This window comes from Serinus canaria, chromosome 3, assembly GCF_022539315.1.
Source record: "Serinus canaria isolate serCan28SL12 chromosome 3, serCan2020, whole genome shotgun sequence".
NCBI classification, from domain to species: domain Eukaryota; kingdom Metazoa; phylum Chordata; class Aves; order Passeriformes; family Fringillidae; genus Serinus; species Serinus canaria.
The window spans coordinates 55,275,675-55,295,672 of NC_066316.1; the positions used below are offsets into that span (position 1 = coordinate 55,275,675).

General features: G+C 41.5%; 1 protein-coding gene across 1 annotated transcript; it reads right to left on the minus strand.

Annotated features, from left to right (window-relative positions):
• Positions 1–928: 928 nt before the first annotated feature.
• Positions 929–7,811, minus strand: VIP (vasoactive intestinal peptide). The gene is made up of 6 exons (XM_050972545.1): positions 7,699–7,811; positions 6,053–6,193; positions 5,562–5,666; positions 3,958–4,077; positions 3,189–3,297; positions 929–1,667 (listed from the first exon to the last, which is right to left on the minus strand). The coding sequence occupies exons 1-6, from the start codon at positions 7,809–7,811 to the stop codon at positions 1,659–1,661; spliced, it is 597 nt and encodes a 198-aa protein (XP_050828502.1). The 3' UTR covers positions 929–1,658.
• Positions 7,812–19,998: the final 12,187 nt, after the last annotated feature.

The window sequence follows — 19,998 nt, forward strand, 5'->3', positions numbered from 1 at the left end:
TGTTTCTGTTTTTTTTTTTCACTCATTTTTTAATGATTGCATCTCACAGAAATACTAACATTGTTCAAACTACACTGAGGAAAATTTCTAAAAAAGTATCATAGCGTATCTGTTAGTATCCTTCTAGTATTTACAAAGACGTTTTTGCTTTCAGATGTTCATAGTATGATAGGAATTGGGGGTGGAAAACCATTTTTCAAGAGACGACTTCAAAATTATATCTTTTGTGAAAATATAACTTTTGTGAAGCACTCATTGGCTTAGGCTAAAATAGATTCTGTCAAGGCTAGATAGAAATAGCAATATTAGCACCTGGTCTGTGAAAGCTGGTTTTTTTGACATGCAGTTGCCAATATTCAAAAAAATTGCAAATCAGAGGGCTACATATTTATGAGAACCAGTCTCCATAAATCTCAGATTTTATCATGTTAGAAGTTTCTTTCTAAATGAGAACAGTAAACTTGTAAGTGAAACTTGCAAATCAGTTTTATCGCTGTCTATGTGTGCATATGTATGTTTTATAAATATACTTGAAATTCCAAATTGAGCTTGTAAGTAGGTCTGATAAGTTTTCCTACTTTCTACATCAGTGCTGTGACTCAAACAGCTGCAAATTTTCAGTTCCATGATCACCTACAACAATAGAAAGCTACAGAAAAGGGGACTTGTAGGTTTATTTAGTTGTTTTTCTAAAATAATGTAGCATAAATCAGTTAAAAATATTATCTTCCCCTGTTACTACAGCACTTAGAGGAACCTCTGTTGTTCCAGGTAGCTGTAGCACTGATTCAAACCAGTAATAGCTTGCCATGATAATAAAATGATTTATTGTCTGCATATTCTGTAAATTACATTCATTCTGAAAAAATAGTAAACTGTCTTCAGGTCTATTTTATATATAAGCAATAGTTTCATCACCAAAGCTACAGACAATTAAATATAGAATAACTGATGACTTTAGGCATCAAACAAGTCAAAAGATTACATTCTTGTAGCGCTTTGTCAGCCCCAGAGCATCTGAAACACAGCTGAAAATAAAGGAGACATTTAATATAATTTATAGGCTGTGAGATATTAAAAAATGTGAACCAGAAGTAAAGATACTACTGGAGGTCAAAAACTTTTTAATTCTTATTAATTTTTTCTAGTTGCCTGGTTGCTTGGTAAACTGCTAGAAAAGCATTTCTTGGCAATAACCTTCAGAGATCTTTATAAAGCAGTTTTACACACTTTGGACATTCTTCCCCTCATGTTTTTACATGTTCTTTGTAAGGTTATCTAGAAATGTTTCCTAATTATTACACGTGTTTGTCTGAAGTTGGAACACACCTAAAATAAGCCAATTAATTAGTCATGATGGGCTCTTTTCAGCTGCACACTCATTTTCAAATGAATTTATTGAAGTAAAGGATTCACAGCATATGGACTCACAGACTTCTTATGAGTTAAACTGGCATCCATATGTACAGCTTTCAGTAGAGAATGCTAGAGTAATATTTACAATGTAAATATCAACTTTATTACGTAAGAAACAAATATATCACAACTTTCACTTCACAACATATTTGTTCTGGTTTGATGACTAAAGTCATCTCTTTGAAATACTATGTGGAACTCAAAAATAGCTTGTTCTTGTCATAGACTTTACCAGGTGTCCTTCAGAGGTCCTGAAAAGCAAAGGAGAGATGTGCTTTAGAAGTCACTTTTGCACACAGTTGCATCATGAGGTGTATGAGGGCAAACAGAAGGCATTGAGTAACACTTGATCCAAAACGATTGCTGTGTTTGGGACTGACAAGCTGAGATGTGGCTGCTCACAGGAGTTTTACACTCAGACCAGACTGTGGGATGAGAAAAGAAAGGCTGAAGGACTAAAATACTAAAATTGTTACTGCAGATTAGCCTGCAGCACAGAATTGCCCACTTTGAAAAAACATTTATCCTTGAAATGGATACACAAATTCAGGTTGCTCTTTCCACTCTACGTTAGCAACTGGGCACTGCAATAAAATGACAAGTAACACTCAATACTGATGCACCTACAGGTAGATCTGCCTCATCAGTAAAGTCAATAAAAATGGAAAGAACTGAATATGTTTTCATCTATGACCTGCTGCACCACTATTCTTTCTCCCTTTGTTAATGCCAGAACTTTGAGAAGCTGCAAAATCCAAGAGCAGATATTTCTTGCATTAATCTTGTCCAGAAAGAACATTTCTTTCCAGAATCGTGTTGCTGAAAAATTATTTAATTCCTCAATGCATAAGCAGTTTATGTCTGTTCTAACCTTCAGGTACTTTAATGGAATTGCCACATTTGTGGGAAGGAAAAGAACATTTTCTCATTTTATTGCAGTCTTGAAAGGAAATGTCTTTTTTGGGTCAGAGGGATGGGTGGGTCGGGATGATACAAGAAAAGACATTTCTCCAAATTTTATCTTCAAGAATAGCCTTCTAATCTTTTTTCTTAATTTTTGAGACACAGGTGAATGCCAAAAACTATCCCATCATCAATTTCATAATACATTTCCAACAACACCAAGCCAAATTCGCTTCTACCTTACTCTTTCAATATTTTGTTCCTGCAAGTGTTGATGTAGAAGGGATTATGTTTCAGCAAATTAAAGAGAAAATAATTGTGAATGACTTTAGAAAAAATAGTAGTAGCTAAATGGAAAACAGTAACTGCAAGATTTGCATGTCAAGTACTTTCTCAGTACTACTCATCTTGCTGATGCTCTTAGTTCTAGGGGCAACTTCTTTCTAATGAAAAAGATGTTGAACAAAATCTGCAGCATTTTTTTAATTAAAAGAAATATCCTTAAGTTTGTTCTCTGAAGAAATAATGATCTTTGTAATTAAAAATCAGTCACTTCTGGTTTTATGCTGCAGTGCTCACTGGTTGAAACACCCAAGTGAGTTAGGTGCATTATGAACAGTGCCATTTAATTAGGAATTTTCAATAGCAGCAATCATGTGATAACATAAAGCTTATTATTGAAATTATTATTTTATTCGGACACAATGAGCGAAGAAGTATTAGAAATATAAAGCTTTTCATGGAACATGGCTCCCTTTCCTAGAATATCCTGATTTTCTGATAGACCACGCTCCATGTACAAATAATGTAATTTTATGGGTCAAGTCAAGTTACAGATAGCAAGAGAAAAGACAATCTTGGCATCTCACCAGTGGGAGGTGGCTCAGCAGCTCATCTACAGAATCGTAGTTTTCTGAAAAGGATGGTTCAAGCAGTTCTGCTTCATCTCGAAGTTTAGCAGGATTTAGTTCTTCCTGGCTGTTGTGGATCAGAAACAAGTTTTATTGCTCTCAGAAGAAAAAGCAAAGAAAGCAAAGCCTTCTTCTAACTGTAGCTTCTGCACATTTTCTTATACTTAAGCCGCAGTGTTACAGAACATATGAAATAGCATGTTTAATACAGAGACATGATATTTAAAAGCAGTTGTCGAAGTGAGTGAATAAACAAAAAGAATACAAGGTCTACAAAAATGTATGCTGGCACGTCTCGCCTATACTGACAAGGACATTTCCCTTTCAGGGATTTTCAAATTTTCATTTCATGTGCTCACAGAGAGGCAAATTTTCAATATATTTCTTTATAAAATTGTTGTTCATGTTCCATAGCTCTGTGGGATTTTTTCCTTAAGAAGATTTTTTCCTAAAAAAAACTATTTAATAGTCTGTTGGAAGATTTTTTAAATTGCCAGATGCCATCTTCTCTTTATTCTTCTATTCTGATTGTGGTGTCTGTTCTAGTCAGGGAAAAAATGTTGTAATGTTGTCTATATTTGAAAACCACTCTATAAACTATGCTATCAAGTCATTAACGTTCAGTGCCTTTTGCTTGTCCTCTCTGTATACATACATGGATATAAACCTTTTCTGTCTTAATGCCACAGAAGTATGGAAAGAATACATATGTGCTTTCCTGTAGTACCTTCTTTTTCCAGTTAAAACGGAATTTAAGTATTTCTTCACAGCCATCTGCTTTCGAAAGCGGCTGTAGTTGTCGGTGAAGACAGCATCAGAGTGGCGTTTGACAGGACTGTCCTGGGAGCTGGCAATACAACAATTACAAAGGAAAAGTTAAGAGATGATATCTGTTTAAAAAAAATACCATTAAATGAGTGAAATCAGCTTTATGGTATTGATTAGCCTAATAAAACCGAATTTTCATTTCAGCTTTCATTTCCATCCATGACTTCAGATCTTTCTTCTGCTGAAAAAAAGCTACTGCTTTCACGGCTTACTACGTATTTTAATAAAAAGGATAAATTCCAAAAATTGTTATTCAGCTTTTTGGGGAATACCTTCTACCAATTGTTTTCTCATCTCACTTTTGCCATGGCCTATGCAATAAGGATACATAGTCAATGATTTCTAAAGTCCTTGTCCCAGGAGTTCTGCAAGATCCAGTGGCTAAGTGTGGATTTCATGACTCCTGCCTGTTCTCACATCCCAGGTTGCACCTTTTAATAAACAGATTTTATTCTAATTTCTATAATTTGTGTGAATATATTTCAGTACAATGGCAAGCTGGATTAAGTTGCAATAAGTTCTTAAAGGACCTCATCACTGTTCACATTGAACTCAGTGGAGGTGGAGTCTGTCACTGAGGAAAGGTAGTGTTGAACATCACAATAAGTAGCTATAAATGCTTCTTCTAAGGTTTCAAGACAAAACACACCTTGTGAGAGCCAAACCTGGAGGTCTTTTCCTCATGCACAATCTTGGGAAATGCCAGGGTGTTCTATTTTAATTGGTCTTTGTTGGTTTACAGCACATGAGAAACTGGAACTGTATGTTCTGTAACAAAGGCAGCACTGACACAAATGAAGGACCTAATTTTTACTCGGCTTTTGAGCATGTGAAGTAGGCACTCAGTGGTATCGTCACAGCGGCTCACAGGTGCTGCTTATGGATTTGAAAGCAAGGGAAGTATACGGTGATCCTACCCAGCAGCCAGTGCCCATTAGTTTATTGATGTATTGGTCTGGAAGCTGCATCCAGATTCCTAGTCTATAAATTTGCCTCACTTTGGAATCCTGCTGCAATACAGACCTCACAAACATCTGTCAATGTGTTCTACAGCAGAAAAAAAAAATTATACCTTTACATTTTCACTATAAACCAATCATTTATTAATTTCATTGTGTATTTCCCCGCTGTTAAGTACTGAGTAACCAATCACTTTGTATTTACTTTTGTCACTCATCCACCAAGCTAGTAAAAACACTAACAAAAAAAACAATTAGCAATTTGGCATGATAGTCATTATAATATTTCCAGTACACATTGTCCATGCTTTGTGCAGTGTCTGTTGCTCTACCTCTCACAGCTGTGTCAGGAATAAATAGTAACAGTCTCATTTAGTAATATCATTAAATACTTATATAGGATTTTCAGCTCCCCCATAATTATATAAGCTTCTCTTTTGATATCTCTAAATCACAAAAAGGAGACCTTGGATAGAGAAGGGTAAAAAAAAAATGCCAATAAAGCCAGCTAGGAAAAAAAAATCTACCTAATGTGTCACCTCACCTAACTCGTTTTCTAATAAGCGAATGCAGATATCTCTTCACAGCAAGTTTAGCCAAAAGATGGCTGTAGACACTGGTGAAAATTCCATCAGCATGCCTTGCATTTCTGAAATGGACAATGAATAAACTCTACAATACAGCCTGGGTTCATATAATTTTGATCATGTTAATTTTGCAAACATACTGCTTTCCTTAATTTAACTATTGTACATATTAAAGGAAACTAATTTCATAAAATAACTTTCAGATTTTCACAATATACTTTTTTATTCCTTCCTGGAAAGTGAAAGCATTCATCATGCCACAATGGAAATACAGAATCAACATTTCTGCCGACATCCCTACTGCTACCACTATTCAAGCAGCGGCTGTGGGATTTTCTTCCCCAACTGAATCTTCCTTTCCTAATCTCAGTTTGAAAATGTGAATGATTTTTTGGCAGAAATCAAGTAGTCCATCATCTTTTGTATTTATGATAATAAAGAAACTCACCTATCAATAATTCTGGACAGATCAAAATAGAATTTCTCATTTTCAGGTAGTGTGTTCTGCAAAATATCTGATTCTGACTTTAATGACCCACGGGCATGGTCAGGTTCACTGGCTCCATCAAATGGCATTCTGTTTCCCAATCTGTTGGAGAAAGAAATGGTGTAAAGTACAGCTAGCTGAGGACATGAGGCACTTTACTAGAGATAACATTCTGCTTTGTGTCAAAATGCAGATCTACCTACTTTCATTGGTAAGGGAATTAAAAGAAATCTGGATAATTCAAAAATCACTTCCAGGTAGAATCCATGTTTAATTGTAGATTAATTGACATAACAGATCCTTCTCTCAAATTCATACTTTCTAGATAAATGTTATCACTGAACGCAATTTATTCCAGTGCATAATGTATGACAATCACAGTACAACTGACAACTGTGAAGCTTTTCTTAACAACTGCATTTTGTATAAATGATGGATGAAATTACCAGCCTCCACCCAAGCAAAGTGAAAACTGCTCCTGTGACGTACTTACCTCCCAGTTAAGACATAAGATATAGGATGCATTTAATTCTGCATTAAAATGCAGAATGAAACAGTTCTTAGGCCTTCTCCAAAGAAAGCAAATACACCAAGAACTTCAAACTAAATAAAAAGTGTAGGCATGTATCTCTACACATTTTTATTCTCTCATGTTAGAAGCCAAAAAATCTTTTAATTTCTTCAAATGTATCATGGCAATTGCTCTGTATAAACTGATGTATAGTTACTTCACATTTTCGTAAACTGCAGTTTCTCATGAAGTGTCATATTTTATCAAGGGTAGTCTGACTGCATAGCAGTAGTTCGGTATCATTCCTTCTGGCTGCTCTGATATTCTGTGGCAGATGAGGAAATCATTGTAGGAAACCCCTGCATGTGATGACATGTAAAAGGCACATACTAAAACTAAGACTTAGGTCCTTGTAATTTTAAAGTCACCTTTAGCACTATTTATATGTCTGATTCATGTAAGTATCCCGTCTGGTAGAAAAAAGGTGCAAAGTTGCTGTGTAAAACGAGCAGGCTCAAGTCACACCTTTTGGAAGTCAGTCAGTGCTTTTTTGCCTGTTTTTCACTGGTCCTTCTACATTTGATGCTTCTGTCACCGAAATGCAAACCCTACCGTTCTGCCATCTCATTTAATTCAGCTGGACCACTAACAGCACCTTCAACCGGCCGAAGCACGCAGAGCTACAAAACCTGCCCTCCGCCCTGTCCCCGTTCACTTCCCAGGGCTCACCGTGACCCCACATCGCGTCCGACCCCCGCGCACACCGCGACCCAGCCCGTGGGGCAACGCTGCTGCAGCCGCCTCGGGAGGTGCGTGCGTGTCCCGGGAGCTTTTACCGGGTGGGTTCGGCGGGCAGCTGCCGGGACCGCCTGACCGCAGCCACGCCGCGGGGACCCCGCGCACCGCCCGATACCGGGCAAACACCCGCCGGCAAGCGCCGCACTCGGGACGGCACAGCCGCGCCTCCCTCGGGAGGGCACAGCGGAGGAGTGGCTCTTCTCACAGCCCCTCCGGCCATCGGCCAGGGCTGGGCAGGTGCCTGCGGGCAGAGGGGCGCGGAGCGCGGAGCGGAGCTCGGAGCGGAGCGCGGCCTTACCGCGGGACGGGAGGGAAGGCGGCGCCCCGCGGGGGCAGCGCCCGCGCCCGCCAGCAGAGGGCGCTGAGGAGGGCGAGGGCGAGGAGGAGCGGGGAGGCGCCGCGGTGCTCCATGGCCGCCACCTGCGGAGGGAAGAGCGCAGCCGTCACCCTCCGACCCGGCCCGCCCGCACCCGCTGGCCCCGGGACTCCGCCGAGCGACTGCCCCGGTCCCGCTCCCAAACCAGGTCCTTGTTCCGAAAGACGCCGCCGGCCAGCGGGGTCACGATGGCGGGGCAGCTGCCCGCGGTCAGGGAGAGCTGGGATCCCCGAAGGCGACACCCGGCCCGGTGCGACGGGCAGCGGTGCCCGGGGCTCAGCGACTTAAGCGGTAGCAAGAGAGGGTCCCGCCCCGGCTGCCCTGGGCTTTCAGAATCTCTCCCCTCTCCCCGACGGCCGGGATGGCTTCCCTGCAGGTCCGGGAGGGGCGAAGAGGAGCGAGGGTACGGGACGGGGACATCCTTCCTCACGCGCTGGGAAGTTGCCGCTGTAGCGGGGAGAAAGTTACTCACGGAGCCGCGATTCCGTCGGTGGGTCTGGCTGGGCGGGCGCGGAGCGGAGCGGTGCTGGGGGAATGCGCCCTGCTCCGCTGCGCTGCTGCCGGGGCGGCGGCAGCAGAGGGTGAGGAGGAGGAGGAGGAGGAGGAGGAGGAGGATGAAGAGGAGGGCTCCGTCTCGCCGCACGCTCTGAGCTGCCCGCCGCGCCACCGCGTTTTATAGCGTTTACACGTTTCTGCTTCCGAAGAAGCAATCACGTTACTGGAGAGACGTCACCCTTCCCAAGGGGACGGTCGCTTTGTTCAGGACAGTCAGAGACTTATATTTAACACATGAGCAGTCGCGTACCTCTTCCCCCTCCCCCTCACCCCCTCGGCCATTATTTGATTTATGTTAATGACATAGTTTTGGAGAAGCGGAGCCCCGTCGGAGGGGTGATTCCGCCTCGCCAGGCGGGAGAGCAGGCGGCCGTCGGGCTCTGCGGGCGCGCCACACCACGCATCCCTGCCCGCACCTGGCATAGCCGGAGCGAAGGTGACTGCACTTTCCGGGGCCCTCCGCTCCCAGCCCACTCTCCTCCAACCCCCGTGCTTCCCTGAGGAGCCCCTTCCGCGCCGCGGGGCTGCTCCTTTCGGTAGCTCCTCGGCAGTGTTTCCGTGCTAAACTGGTCCCTCTTCGTCCCCGGCACATGCAAGTCCCTGATGGTGGTTCCCGCCCGAGGTGCGCAGGGAGCTCGTCTGAAAAACAAAATTTTCCTACGGGTTTTAGTTTGATTTTAGCAGGTGTCGGGGTGCTTTCTACTCTGCTATCTTGTTTAAACTGCGTGCGCGTTCGTGGAACACGGGTTAAGCCCCACATCCAAGCGCCTCTCGGTGCAGCCGAGCACGGCGGGCGCCTGTGACGGCTCCGCTGCACGGGCGCGCAGGGAGCGCGGCTGGAGCGTATGTAAAACCCCCCTGAGCAGGAGGGGGATCAGCTCTTCCTTCTAAAGTGTCTTAAGCCCAAACCTCGGGGATGCCACAGCAAGGGAGAATCGGTTTCAAGCCTTTGATTTTTCTCCTTCGAATTTTCCTTGCCTTAGCGAGATCTAAGGGCAGCAGAGAAAGAAACACAGGGGAAGTGGGCGTGGGGCCCGCGGGCGGGCCGGCAGGACGGCACTGCTCCAGCAAGCACCTCTTCAGTATCCCACCGTGTCTTTACGGTGCCTGCCCTGAAATATTTGCCAAACAATCGCGGAAGAATTTAATCTGTAAAGATCATCACCCATTTTTTCCCTTTTTTTTGGTTTTTTTTCTTGAGCTTTTGTGCCTCTAATCCTCCTACTCAGTCGGTAACGATTGTACCAAATCCATTCAGACGATTTCACCATTTTTTCTTACTTCTAATAAGTTTTCCTGTTTCATGTTTCACTAAAGGTTAGGCAGGCTCAATGCCGAAGATTCTGCGATGCTTAATCACATTTTCTAATTCAGTTACATAAAGAATAAGTGAATTAGATTAAAAATGCCTGGAAATTTGTTTCTCGGATGACAGCTGTGACTAAAACCAGAGTTCCTGCAGTAGTCTAATTTCAGGAAATTTTCCCCTTGTTACTACATAACTAGGGGTCGAAGGAGTTATTCTGCTCCGGAATGGCGGGATGAGCATCAATGGCACCGTATTCCCCTCACCTCAGAAATATCCCGGCTAGGGCGCATTGGCGTTGTGCAGTGTGCACGACCTGGGGAAGTGCGGTGGTCTTCGCTCAACTACTCGCAGGAGGAGAGAGGAAGGAGAAAGCAATCTCCTGGGTGGCTCAGGGACGCGTGGCTGGAGCGCTGCGAAGTCTGCGGTTGCCCACTCTCCTGGCCTGGAGTGGCGAGCGACGAGGGGAGGCTGCACCGGGACCCCGCGGCCAGGGCGGGTTCGAGGGTCCGCGGCTAGCCCCCGCTGCCGCTCCTCAGCCCCAGTTCCCAGCCCCAGTTCCCAGCCCCAGTTCCCAGCCCCTCTCCTCATCCTCAGTCCCGCTCCCGCCTAGGGCGCCGCTGCGGGAAAAGCCAAACGCTGCTGGCAGCAGGAAGCGGAGAAGAAAGAAGTTTCCTTCTAGCGCTAGCAAACCTGAGCTAGCGCAGCCTGTAGAGGGGGTCTCGCAGGAGTCCTGCGGACTGCGGTCCCTGGAGGGAGGAGGGGAGCAGCCAACTCAGTCTAAGGGATAAGTGAAAAACAAGTCTGCTGTCAGTTGCTATGTATGTGCAGTATGGGTGGCTGCGTGCTCTCCGGAGATGTATATAGACTAAAAATGGGCAAATCGGGGCTTTCTTACCATAGTGAACCATTTGGGGCTGTGATGTACCGCACTGTGCCCTTCCATACTGTACCTGGTGAATCTGGTTTGCTGTAAGTTCTGTTTTTGCAGGTGTATACTAGGTTGGACATCATGCTGTCAGGTTGGCTAAAGTGGCCTCAGAACCTCTCTAGGGATGACAGTGTTGATAAAGAAACCTCTCTAGGGCTCCCTGAACGATCTGAGAGATCTGTAGTGCATCTAATCTTACAATACCATCTCTTTTCCCTATTCTATAGACAAGAAACTGAGTCATAGGGAGATCGAGTGGTTCCTCTTGTTTACTCAGGAAGTCTCCAGTGGAGCTTTGAATTGGCCCCAAAAGCCCCAAGTACCCTTCAGTTGCACTAACTGCCTGCATTTCCCTTCAGCATCTTGTTGCAAGCCACCACCTCCTCTTCTTGGAGACAAACTGAAGAAGAGATGCCACCTCCCCCTTTCTCCTTAGTCCTTCCTCACATTTCTCGAGAGGATTTTCATTGAAGGAGGTTGATTTGGGATGACTGACAAGGGTTTGGGATGGCAATCCAAATTCTATCTTTTCCAGTTTTCTCCCCCGAAGTTTACATACACTACTATTTCCACATTTGATAAGAGTAAGTCATTAAAAGGAAAATAATTCTCTATAAACAGACAGATGGAGAAAAGACCCTTTTCCATTGACGTCCTAAGTGGGTCCTCCAAGATCTAGGCAGATGAACCCTTTTCAGATGGTAGCTCCCACTCTTACTGGAAGACCTGTGCCCTTTCAGGTCATTTGGGAGAAAATAGTGCTTAAGAGCATCTCAGGATAATAATTAAACACAGGCATCTCCTGGGAAATCAAGTATTTTTCAGTGTTTTTTACAGGAATCCAGATGCACAACACCCTCACATTTACTGAACCTTTTACTTTTATTTTATGTGCTATCAAATATCTTTTAGTTACTCTCCATTTTTACTTCAATTTCCTCTTTACTGTTCCACTTAATAAAACAACAACAACAACAAACTTACAATTATATTAAAATCAAAAAAGTTACAATTGTAAATTGCAATATTTAGGAATGATGGAAAACCAATTAGACAAGATGGACCAAAGAGCAAAAGTTTTCTGAAAGTTTGTCTTACCATTTGTGTACAAACTTGTGCAATGTACATAAATCAAGCATTACCTAAAATAGCTAAATCATCTGGAGTAAGAAATTTGGGAGTTCTAAGTTTTGTTAGTCAGATTTTCTTACTATTTTTAGCATGTAAAACTGTTCTGAAATTGATGTGCTAAAAATCTCTTAAAGCCAAATCCTTAAAAGAGAGAAACCAGCTTAGTTCCATGAGGGACCTGCTTAGCATTTACCAAATTTATCATGTAATTGTATTTGAAAAAGAGAATTACATCAGAAATAGAATTAACATTTTGTTTGGCAAAAAAAAAAAAAAAAAAAAAAAGAGATAAAAATACTAAGAGACTTGTTTTAGGATTTTCATATTCTATCAGAAAAGGAAACTTCTACTGACTCATGAGCTCTCTCTTACGAATCATTGGGTTAGCAGAAAGTCCCCTGTGCATTACAGCTCATGTTGCTGTGGATGAGTTCAGAAACTCTGCCTTTGATCCCATAGCCACAGCACATTGATCCATGAGTTTTTAGAGCTTATAGAGCAGATTGATGGTGCACTACTAGTCAGCAGCTAACAGAACAGCTTTTTCAACTTTCACAAAAGAGATAACATGAAAATTCAAGAAACTGTGTATGAAGAATAAAAAAATACGACTAAAAATTGATAAACTAACCTGGCCTCCTCTAATCCTTTAATGGCATGACTAGCATATTCTCCAATATCTGCTTTCAGCATCATGTTGCACTGCTGGATCCCACTCTCAAATATTCATATTCCTCAATATCACCTGGTTTGAAAAAGTGGATGAAATGCTGAAACTTTTTCCAGAGTCACTTTCTTTGCAACTGTCTCTGAATGCTTCTCAGAAGAGATAAGGAGAAAACCATCAGTTTGTTCTGTTAGGTGAGTTTTATTACAGAAGTACAATCCACCAACCTTTAGCCTGAGTGAGCTCTGCAGACTCAGAAATGTGATGCCAAGCAGAATAAAACACAGACAAATATTTTTAAATGAAAAATTCATGAGTTGCCTTTTGCCACAGAAACATTCACGAGAATAGTGCTTGCCTCCTCAGATCTCAGGCTGCGGGAGTGTCACACGTGGAACATAGGAGCCTTAATTTCCTCTCTCACTGTTTTTGAGTCCTGAATTCAGGTCAAAAGTGTGGATTCTCAGAACAGAGTTATCGACTGAAGCAAACTCCTGCAACTTGTAAATTGTATCAACAAACGTGATACTGTCTATCCCACTTGAACAAGTTCCTCCTGTTCCAGGTGGTACCTTTGCATTATTAATCTGTGTGGGTTAACAATTTTCAAAACCAGCTTTCAAAACCACTGGAGCATTTGGTTTGTGCCCATGACTCCCAAGCGGACTTCCACTGCTTGCATTTGTATGTCTGGGTATGTCACCAGCATCCATGTCAGAGACCTGCTTGATTAAAACTTCTGAATAGCTAGTGATGAGCAAAAGTCATGCAAAAGAGCTGCTGACTCCTGTGATACTTACAGGGTTCTTTCCCCCTTGCCTGGGATGTTATCTGGGAAAACTCCTAATGCTTCTAGTATAGTTCTGTGTTTTCATATCCCTGCTCCTTCACCCCAGAATGCAATCTCAGCTTCTCTCAAAGACTGCAAAGCAGTTTGGGAAGATATTTTGTTCTCCATATGCTTATTTTGTCTGGTATGTGTGTGGACCACTGCTTCACATCCATGTGGTTCATGATGTGCAGCTGTCCTAGAAGTGTTGGTCTGAGCTCCTTCTCATTCTTTAGCCTGGATGTGATGTTTTTGCCATCCCCCTCTCACCATCAGACACATGTATTCTGCACTCATACCACAGGAGGATCTGTGACTACACAAGCTTTAACAGGAGCTTTAACATATCTGGTTTTCTTTCAAAGCAATTTCCTTCTGTTTCACCTGACTTGTTTAAAGGATTCCATTTACCTTAAAGCCCAGAAAACCACATGGTAATCCAAAGTTTGTCAGGAAGAAAAGTAATTTCTGGTTTGGTCATGTTGTATTCTTTGTTTTAAACAAGCTCTCTGAAATATGCCCTATTTTTATCAGCACAGTTATAATCTTCAAATTTCAGCTATGGATCAGATGATTCTTTCATCACCAGGTATGTTTCCCTCCTCCTTCAGCTACTCCAATCCCTCTTCTTGGCAAATCTAAAATAACCTCTGTATGTGACAAGAATGTGTATTTTAGATGTCATAACATTGTCTGAATTTCCCATTCATTTTTACCCAGCTCTTTTCTTCATGGTTTTGGATATACAAGGCTGGATTTTTTGTGGTGAACCTTTGAAAAATCACTTTATTTTTTTATGATGTTCTTACGTGCGTAAATATCTCCAAGCTAATAGTTATCTAAACAGATACTAAGAACAATGATTCAAACCCATGTCCCTACATTTTCCCCCCACTCTAAGGCCTGTCTCCTGTCCTACAGGATGGGACCTTTTGGAAGTCCTTTTGCCTCTACCTGCACAAAAGGAATGCAGAATAGAAATAACCTCCAATATCCATTTGGATTATCTGTTAAAAATAAACCCCATAAACAGCACCATAGTGGAGTTCAAAATTTAGAAATCTGAGACCAAACCTGCCTAGGGTGCCTTATCTCACTGTGATTCTCACTATTGACACTCACCTTATGTAGTCTGCAAGTTTATTAGGATCTTGGGGAATCCAAACTTCCTTGGGAAACATGATGCTGATGACAAGGAGTGTATTTGCAGATGCAGACAAGCTGTTAGAAGTCTCTTTGCCTCCTTAACTAATTCCTAAACAGATGCCTTAGGTTTTAGCTTTTATATTTTTCAGATTCTGTGCTGCTTTAGTGTGTAGTTCTGAGCTTCATATTAGGGGACAGCAAGCTCTCTTCACAGAGTAAGGAAGTAGACAAAACAATTCCTTCTCTAGCTGGGGACTCAAGGACAACCGATCCAAATTTCAGGCCCAAGAGCATAAACGATGAAGGACTGAAGAGAGAAAAACAAGAAGGACAGGACTTCATGGGCTAAAGCTGCCATTGGACAATTAACTCAAATATGCTAATGAACCAGAACTTATAAAAGTGAGAGACCTCATGACTGGTCATCCAATTTGGGACCATTTTGTGTTTATCTTAGGTGTAGCCCTGGCTGGGCTCTTGTACTGCCCAAGGTGTATTCACTGAGGTCTTTTAATAAATACCTACTTTATTCTTTAACTCTGTCTAGTCTCTCTTCTAGGTCAGCCTTCTCAAGGCATCAGTTTTGCAAAAGAATGCATGAGGTATGGGAGATTTTAGTCCATTTCCACATGTGTAACCATATGATAGGAATCTTTCATATAGTTATTGTAACATCTGTGCTTAAAACACTGGTATACTTCCTCAAATTTGCAAACATCCTTTTTCCTTTGTATAATACAAGATCTGGTTCTAGGTTGGCTGTGTGGACAAATTCTTTTTGTCTTCCTCAGTGAATACTGCTACTATTGCACTGTCTGGAAGCTTGTGAGAGCAGACATACCAGCTCAGGATATAAAAAACCCACGTCAGTCGGGCTGGAAGGCTCATCTTAAGATGCTAATTATGCCAAGATAACTTTATCCCTTGAACTGACCTAATCATCACAAGTTCTTTATTTACCAAGCTGAAAAAGGAAACCATCTAAAAGCTAGAGCAGAAACAAGCTAAAAATGCTTCAGTCTCAAGCAATTACCACTATTGTCTTCATGGAAAAAGAGCTGAGAGAGGTTTTCTAAAACTGTCCATGTGTATAAAGAGCATAGTGTAACGTGCTGTCTCTTAGCTCTGCTCTAAGCCTAATGTACGTTATTGTGGCTGTGGAAATCTATATTCACATTCAGTTGCCACAAAGAAGCCATATAGAAGAAAGTATCAACTTGTTAGTTTGTCATCCTTAATAAATGACATCATGTGAACTTGACTGTTTTTGAAAGAGTTTCTGTAGTCTTCATGGACAAGAGAGATACAGTTCCACCTTAGTTTATCATTTAGTTCAACTCCACAGGTCACTCGAACGAGCCATAACTTCCTACGTCTTGTTTAATTGGCTTCTTGGCCAATACATCAATGGCTAATTACCCTTTCCATCTTGCATGAAGCATTGAGAGTGTTCCAGTAAACATAGCTCCACAGTCAATATATTCCCCTTTATTAAGTTCATGTGCGTAGATGCAATACTAATAAGTTCCTAAGAGATTTTAGGAAATGACACTCATCACAAAGATAAAAGGTATTAATAGGCACAGCAACACCTTTGATAGTCATCCTGTGTGCTGTCATTGTGCATGTATATAATTATATTCTGCAGTTTGTTTGCATTTTTGAATGTGACAAACAAATTAAAGTGATTTCTGCAGAAATAGGTGAAACATTCAGCACCAGAATCAGCACTATTGAATATCAATATTAAAATGTTGCTAATTGTTGGGCTTAAGCCATGGACCATAGCAGCCTAAAATTTGCTAAGCTTTCTGTTCAAATTGTACTAAATCATGAATTCATAAATTATTAATCTAGATTTGAATCTTGCTCCTGGTGACTCTGTGTCAATCATGTGGCTACATTGATAGCTGCACAGTAAAAATAACTTGTAGCTCTCTTCCAGCATATAACTACAGGATTTTAAAGTATTATTTCACATAGTAGTTAATTATTCTGTACACTTCCAGCAGTCAAAGTCACAGGTAATTTTTTTGTCTGGCCTGAGATATTATCTGGTTTAATAAAAAAATTTTCTGTAGATATGAAATCTCACAATGTCACAGTAGAAAATTATATCACAGACCCACACAATACTAGGTGTGTAAAGGAAAGAAATGGTCGTCTGTTGCAGGTATTCTTCCTGGTTTATTTTCAGAGATGCTCTCAGGTTGCTTCTAGTAGCTTCAGCTTGGAAAGAGCAGGGAGGATCTTCCAGAATGGTCAGAAGTTTATCCAGACAGGGCTTCTTTGTCCATTGACATTACTCAATAACTGTCGTAATGTTGAACACTGGGTTCAAAGACTTTCAGAGTGAAATGGTAGCAGAACAATTGGCTCAAAGAGGTTTATGCTTTCCTCAGATCTTCAAACAAATATGTTGAATAGTATAGCTTGCTTTTTTGGACAAGACTGAAGCTGAATCCACAGTCCTGTCTTGGCCTCTATTCCCTTATGCACATTGCTCCATCCAGAATTTTATGGCTCAGAAAGCTCATCCTCAGCACAGCTTGTGGTTCAGGTGTCTGTGACTACACAAGGTCAAGGATCAGCTTCTCCCAAGCAGAAACAAGGGCTGCATCTCCCAACCTGACTACCACTGGCAGGCTGGGAAAAATTTAATGATTGTCAGCTTGGAAGCTGAAGAGCATAGTAATGTGCAGTGTAGCCATATTTTAGCTACCTGCTATGTACTCTGCCCAGTAAATAACTGTGCTTACTAATAAGGTTGCACACAATTCTTCATGCAGAATTTGTGCACACAGTAAAAGGTAGCTGAACAGAATTGTCCTAATAGATAAAAGGTTACAGGGTCACTCAGAAATGCATATCATGTGCAAATTTAAGAGCATGAAAGTAAGACAGAAACTGGCGTCATTAAAAAAATTCCTGACTCCTTTTTGCCTTGTCCTCCAGAAAGCTCCAAAGGGTCATCTCCCAGGATCTATCAGAATAATGCATTTTGTCAATTCCTCATGATGTCTAGAGGTAGTAAAGATTAAAAACAATCTTTTCACAAGCTTTTAAGAGACTGTCCTGCTGGGGACAGTTTGTCTACAGACAATCTTGATTACAAGCAGGATCATTGTAATGTTTGCCTCAACAGTCAGAGGAGAAACTGGCTGTCTGATGCTAGAACTGTCTTTGCTCCTATTGTTTTCCAAACCCACCCCTAAAATGTGCCTCCAGAAGTGATCTCTTTTCTAGAGAACCTAGAAAAACTTATTTTTAGTCTTTCTTGCTGTCATCCAATTTCATAGGCACATAATCCAGGGAGATGAGATGAGATGAGATGATGCAAAAACCTCTGTTGAACAACAGAAGTACCAAGACTCAAACAAGGCTGTAACCAGAGGTTCCTAACCCTGGAACCTCTCACATCAAATAATAGAAAGGAATGGCCCAGCGTTGATTCACCATGTCCTTCATTGTCAGCCTCTCATGTGTCTGCATAAGGATGGAAGGATCACCCTTAGATCCCTACAGAAATTTTTACGTGCTCAGAGAGAGACTGGGTAGGTGACATGGGCAGAGTAGTCATGTGTTTTCACAGGGAAGAAACTTTCAAGAATGAGAAGTCATTTGACAGATAAAAATTCTGTTCCTAAATTGTCATCCAACTAGTTCCTAAACTGGAATGATGTGCTTTATGAAATTATATTCTGATTCAACAGAGTTATTAAACATATGAGTAATCTCACTGCAGCCAATAATAGAGCAATGTATATTAAACTACCAGCAGTCAGCCAGAGCATTTAAAAGGTTAAGGGTAGATTGTGAACAAATTTTTTCTGGATGGGCTTGTGCAGCAAGGCCCTCAGTTGTGTGTCCAGCATGTCAAATTGCAAAACTACCCCTTAAGTACAGCAATATACAATACAGTATATTTCTTATTTTCTTTTGATTCACTATTGTGGTTTAACCTAGCCAGCAACCAAGGCCCTCTCATCCCCTCACTCACTCCTGCAGCAGCAGGATCAGGGAGAAAATCTGAAGGATTCAACGTAGAAAACTTATGGGCTGAGACAAAAACAGTTTAATAGGGGAAGCGGAAACTGTGCACACAAGCAAAGCAAAACAGGGAATCGATCCACTGCTTCCAATGGGCAGGCAGGTGTCCAGGGGAGCAGGGCCCCATCATTACTTGGAAAGACGGATCCTCACTCCACATGTCCTCCTTTCCTTCTTCTTCCCCCGACTTTATCCATTCTGAGCATGGCATAATGTGGTCTGGAATATCCCTGTGGTCAGTTTGGGTCACCTGTCCCTGATGTCTCTCCTCCCAGCTTCCCTTGCACCCCCAACTTCCCTTGCCATGTGGCAGTAGGAAAAGCAGAAAAGGCCTTGGCTCTGCAGTAAGTCCTGGTCAGCCATAACAAAAACATCTCTGTTTTATCAACCCTGTGCTCAGCACAAATCAAAAAAATATCCCTGTGCTCCTGTGCTAGTACTGTGAAGACAATTAACCAACCCCAACCAAAACTGTTTTGTTGTTCTGTTAAATAAACAACCTTGAAACTTTTTGATTGCTAGTGACTCAGATTTTGAGGATAAGCACAACAAGACTGTCTGAAACATTCCTGGTTTATTTTTAAATCTTTGTAATGCCCAGCACTGGAAGCAGCTTTTAAATCACCCAGCCATTTAATGTCTTACAGGTGCTTTGAATGAAGCAGGAATATCTACTTATACCTCTGTGAACTGGGAAAATGCACCCCAAGGTATGTGATGACATCTAGCCTTCAGTACCTATAAAATGTCTGTCAGAAAGCATGCAGATGTATATGCTTTGTTTTGGATCAGGAAATGATCGTTTCAGGCATCTTTCAGGAACATTGTCAGGACATCAAACACACTCACACTTCCCTTTTTTGTGAAGTCATGGTAAATCTGCCATTCTGCAACGCGTTTGGATTAGCTGGATCCTGTCAATCTACACCGAGCTTTCACAGTGTTCTTATTCTCTCCTATATATTTTTGGTTTTATTGGGAATATCTCTGCCCTAGAGCAGGTTCCATGTATTGGTGAAAGAGATAAAAATTGGAAAATGCTTAACTTTGGTGTCTCAGAAACAGTTTAATTTTTTTTAAGCTAATACATTTCAAACATGATTACATGATGTGGAGATGTATTTAATGTTCAGTTTCCTTGTCAGAAGTGATTCAATGCCTAGAAGCATTTAGAAGCTTTGAAAGATTTAATTTAGTGTATATACAAGTACCCAAAAATGTGTTCTTGTGCATGCAGGAATTTTTATAGAAGAAAGTTTTATATTACCCAAAATGATCCAAAAATATCTTCATCATGACTTAGTGCATTGTGGAGTTATGAGAATTTTGCAAGGCAATTCAAAATTTTTCTAAATGTTGTCTGCCACTCAGTACTGACAAAAAGGTGACTGTATCTTTCCATGACATTTGCCCAAGGGATTAGGAGGAAAAAAAAAAAAGAAAAAAAGATCAGTGCTTTGATGCTGGCAAACTAGTGCTAGAGAGCTTATCACACACAAACCAATCAATTCCTCAAAGTGATTTTCTATATAAGAAAGTTCTGGCAGAACAACAAAAGAATGAGATAGAGTGAAGATTTGTGTATTTTTATCATCATACTTATCCAC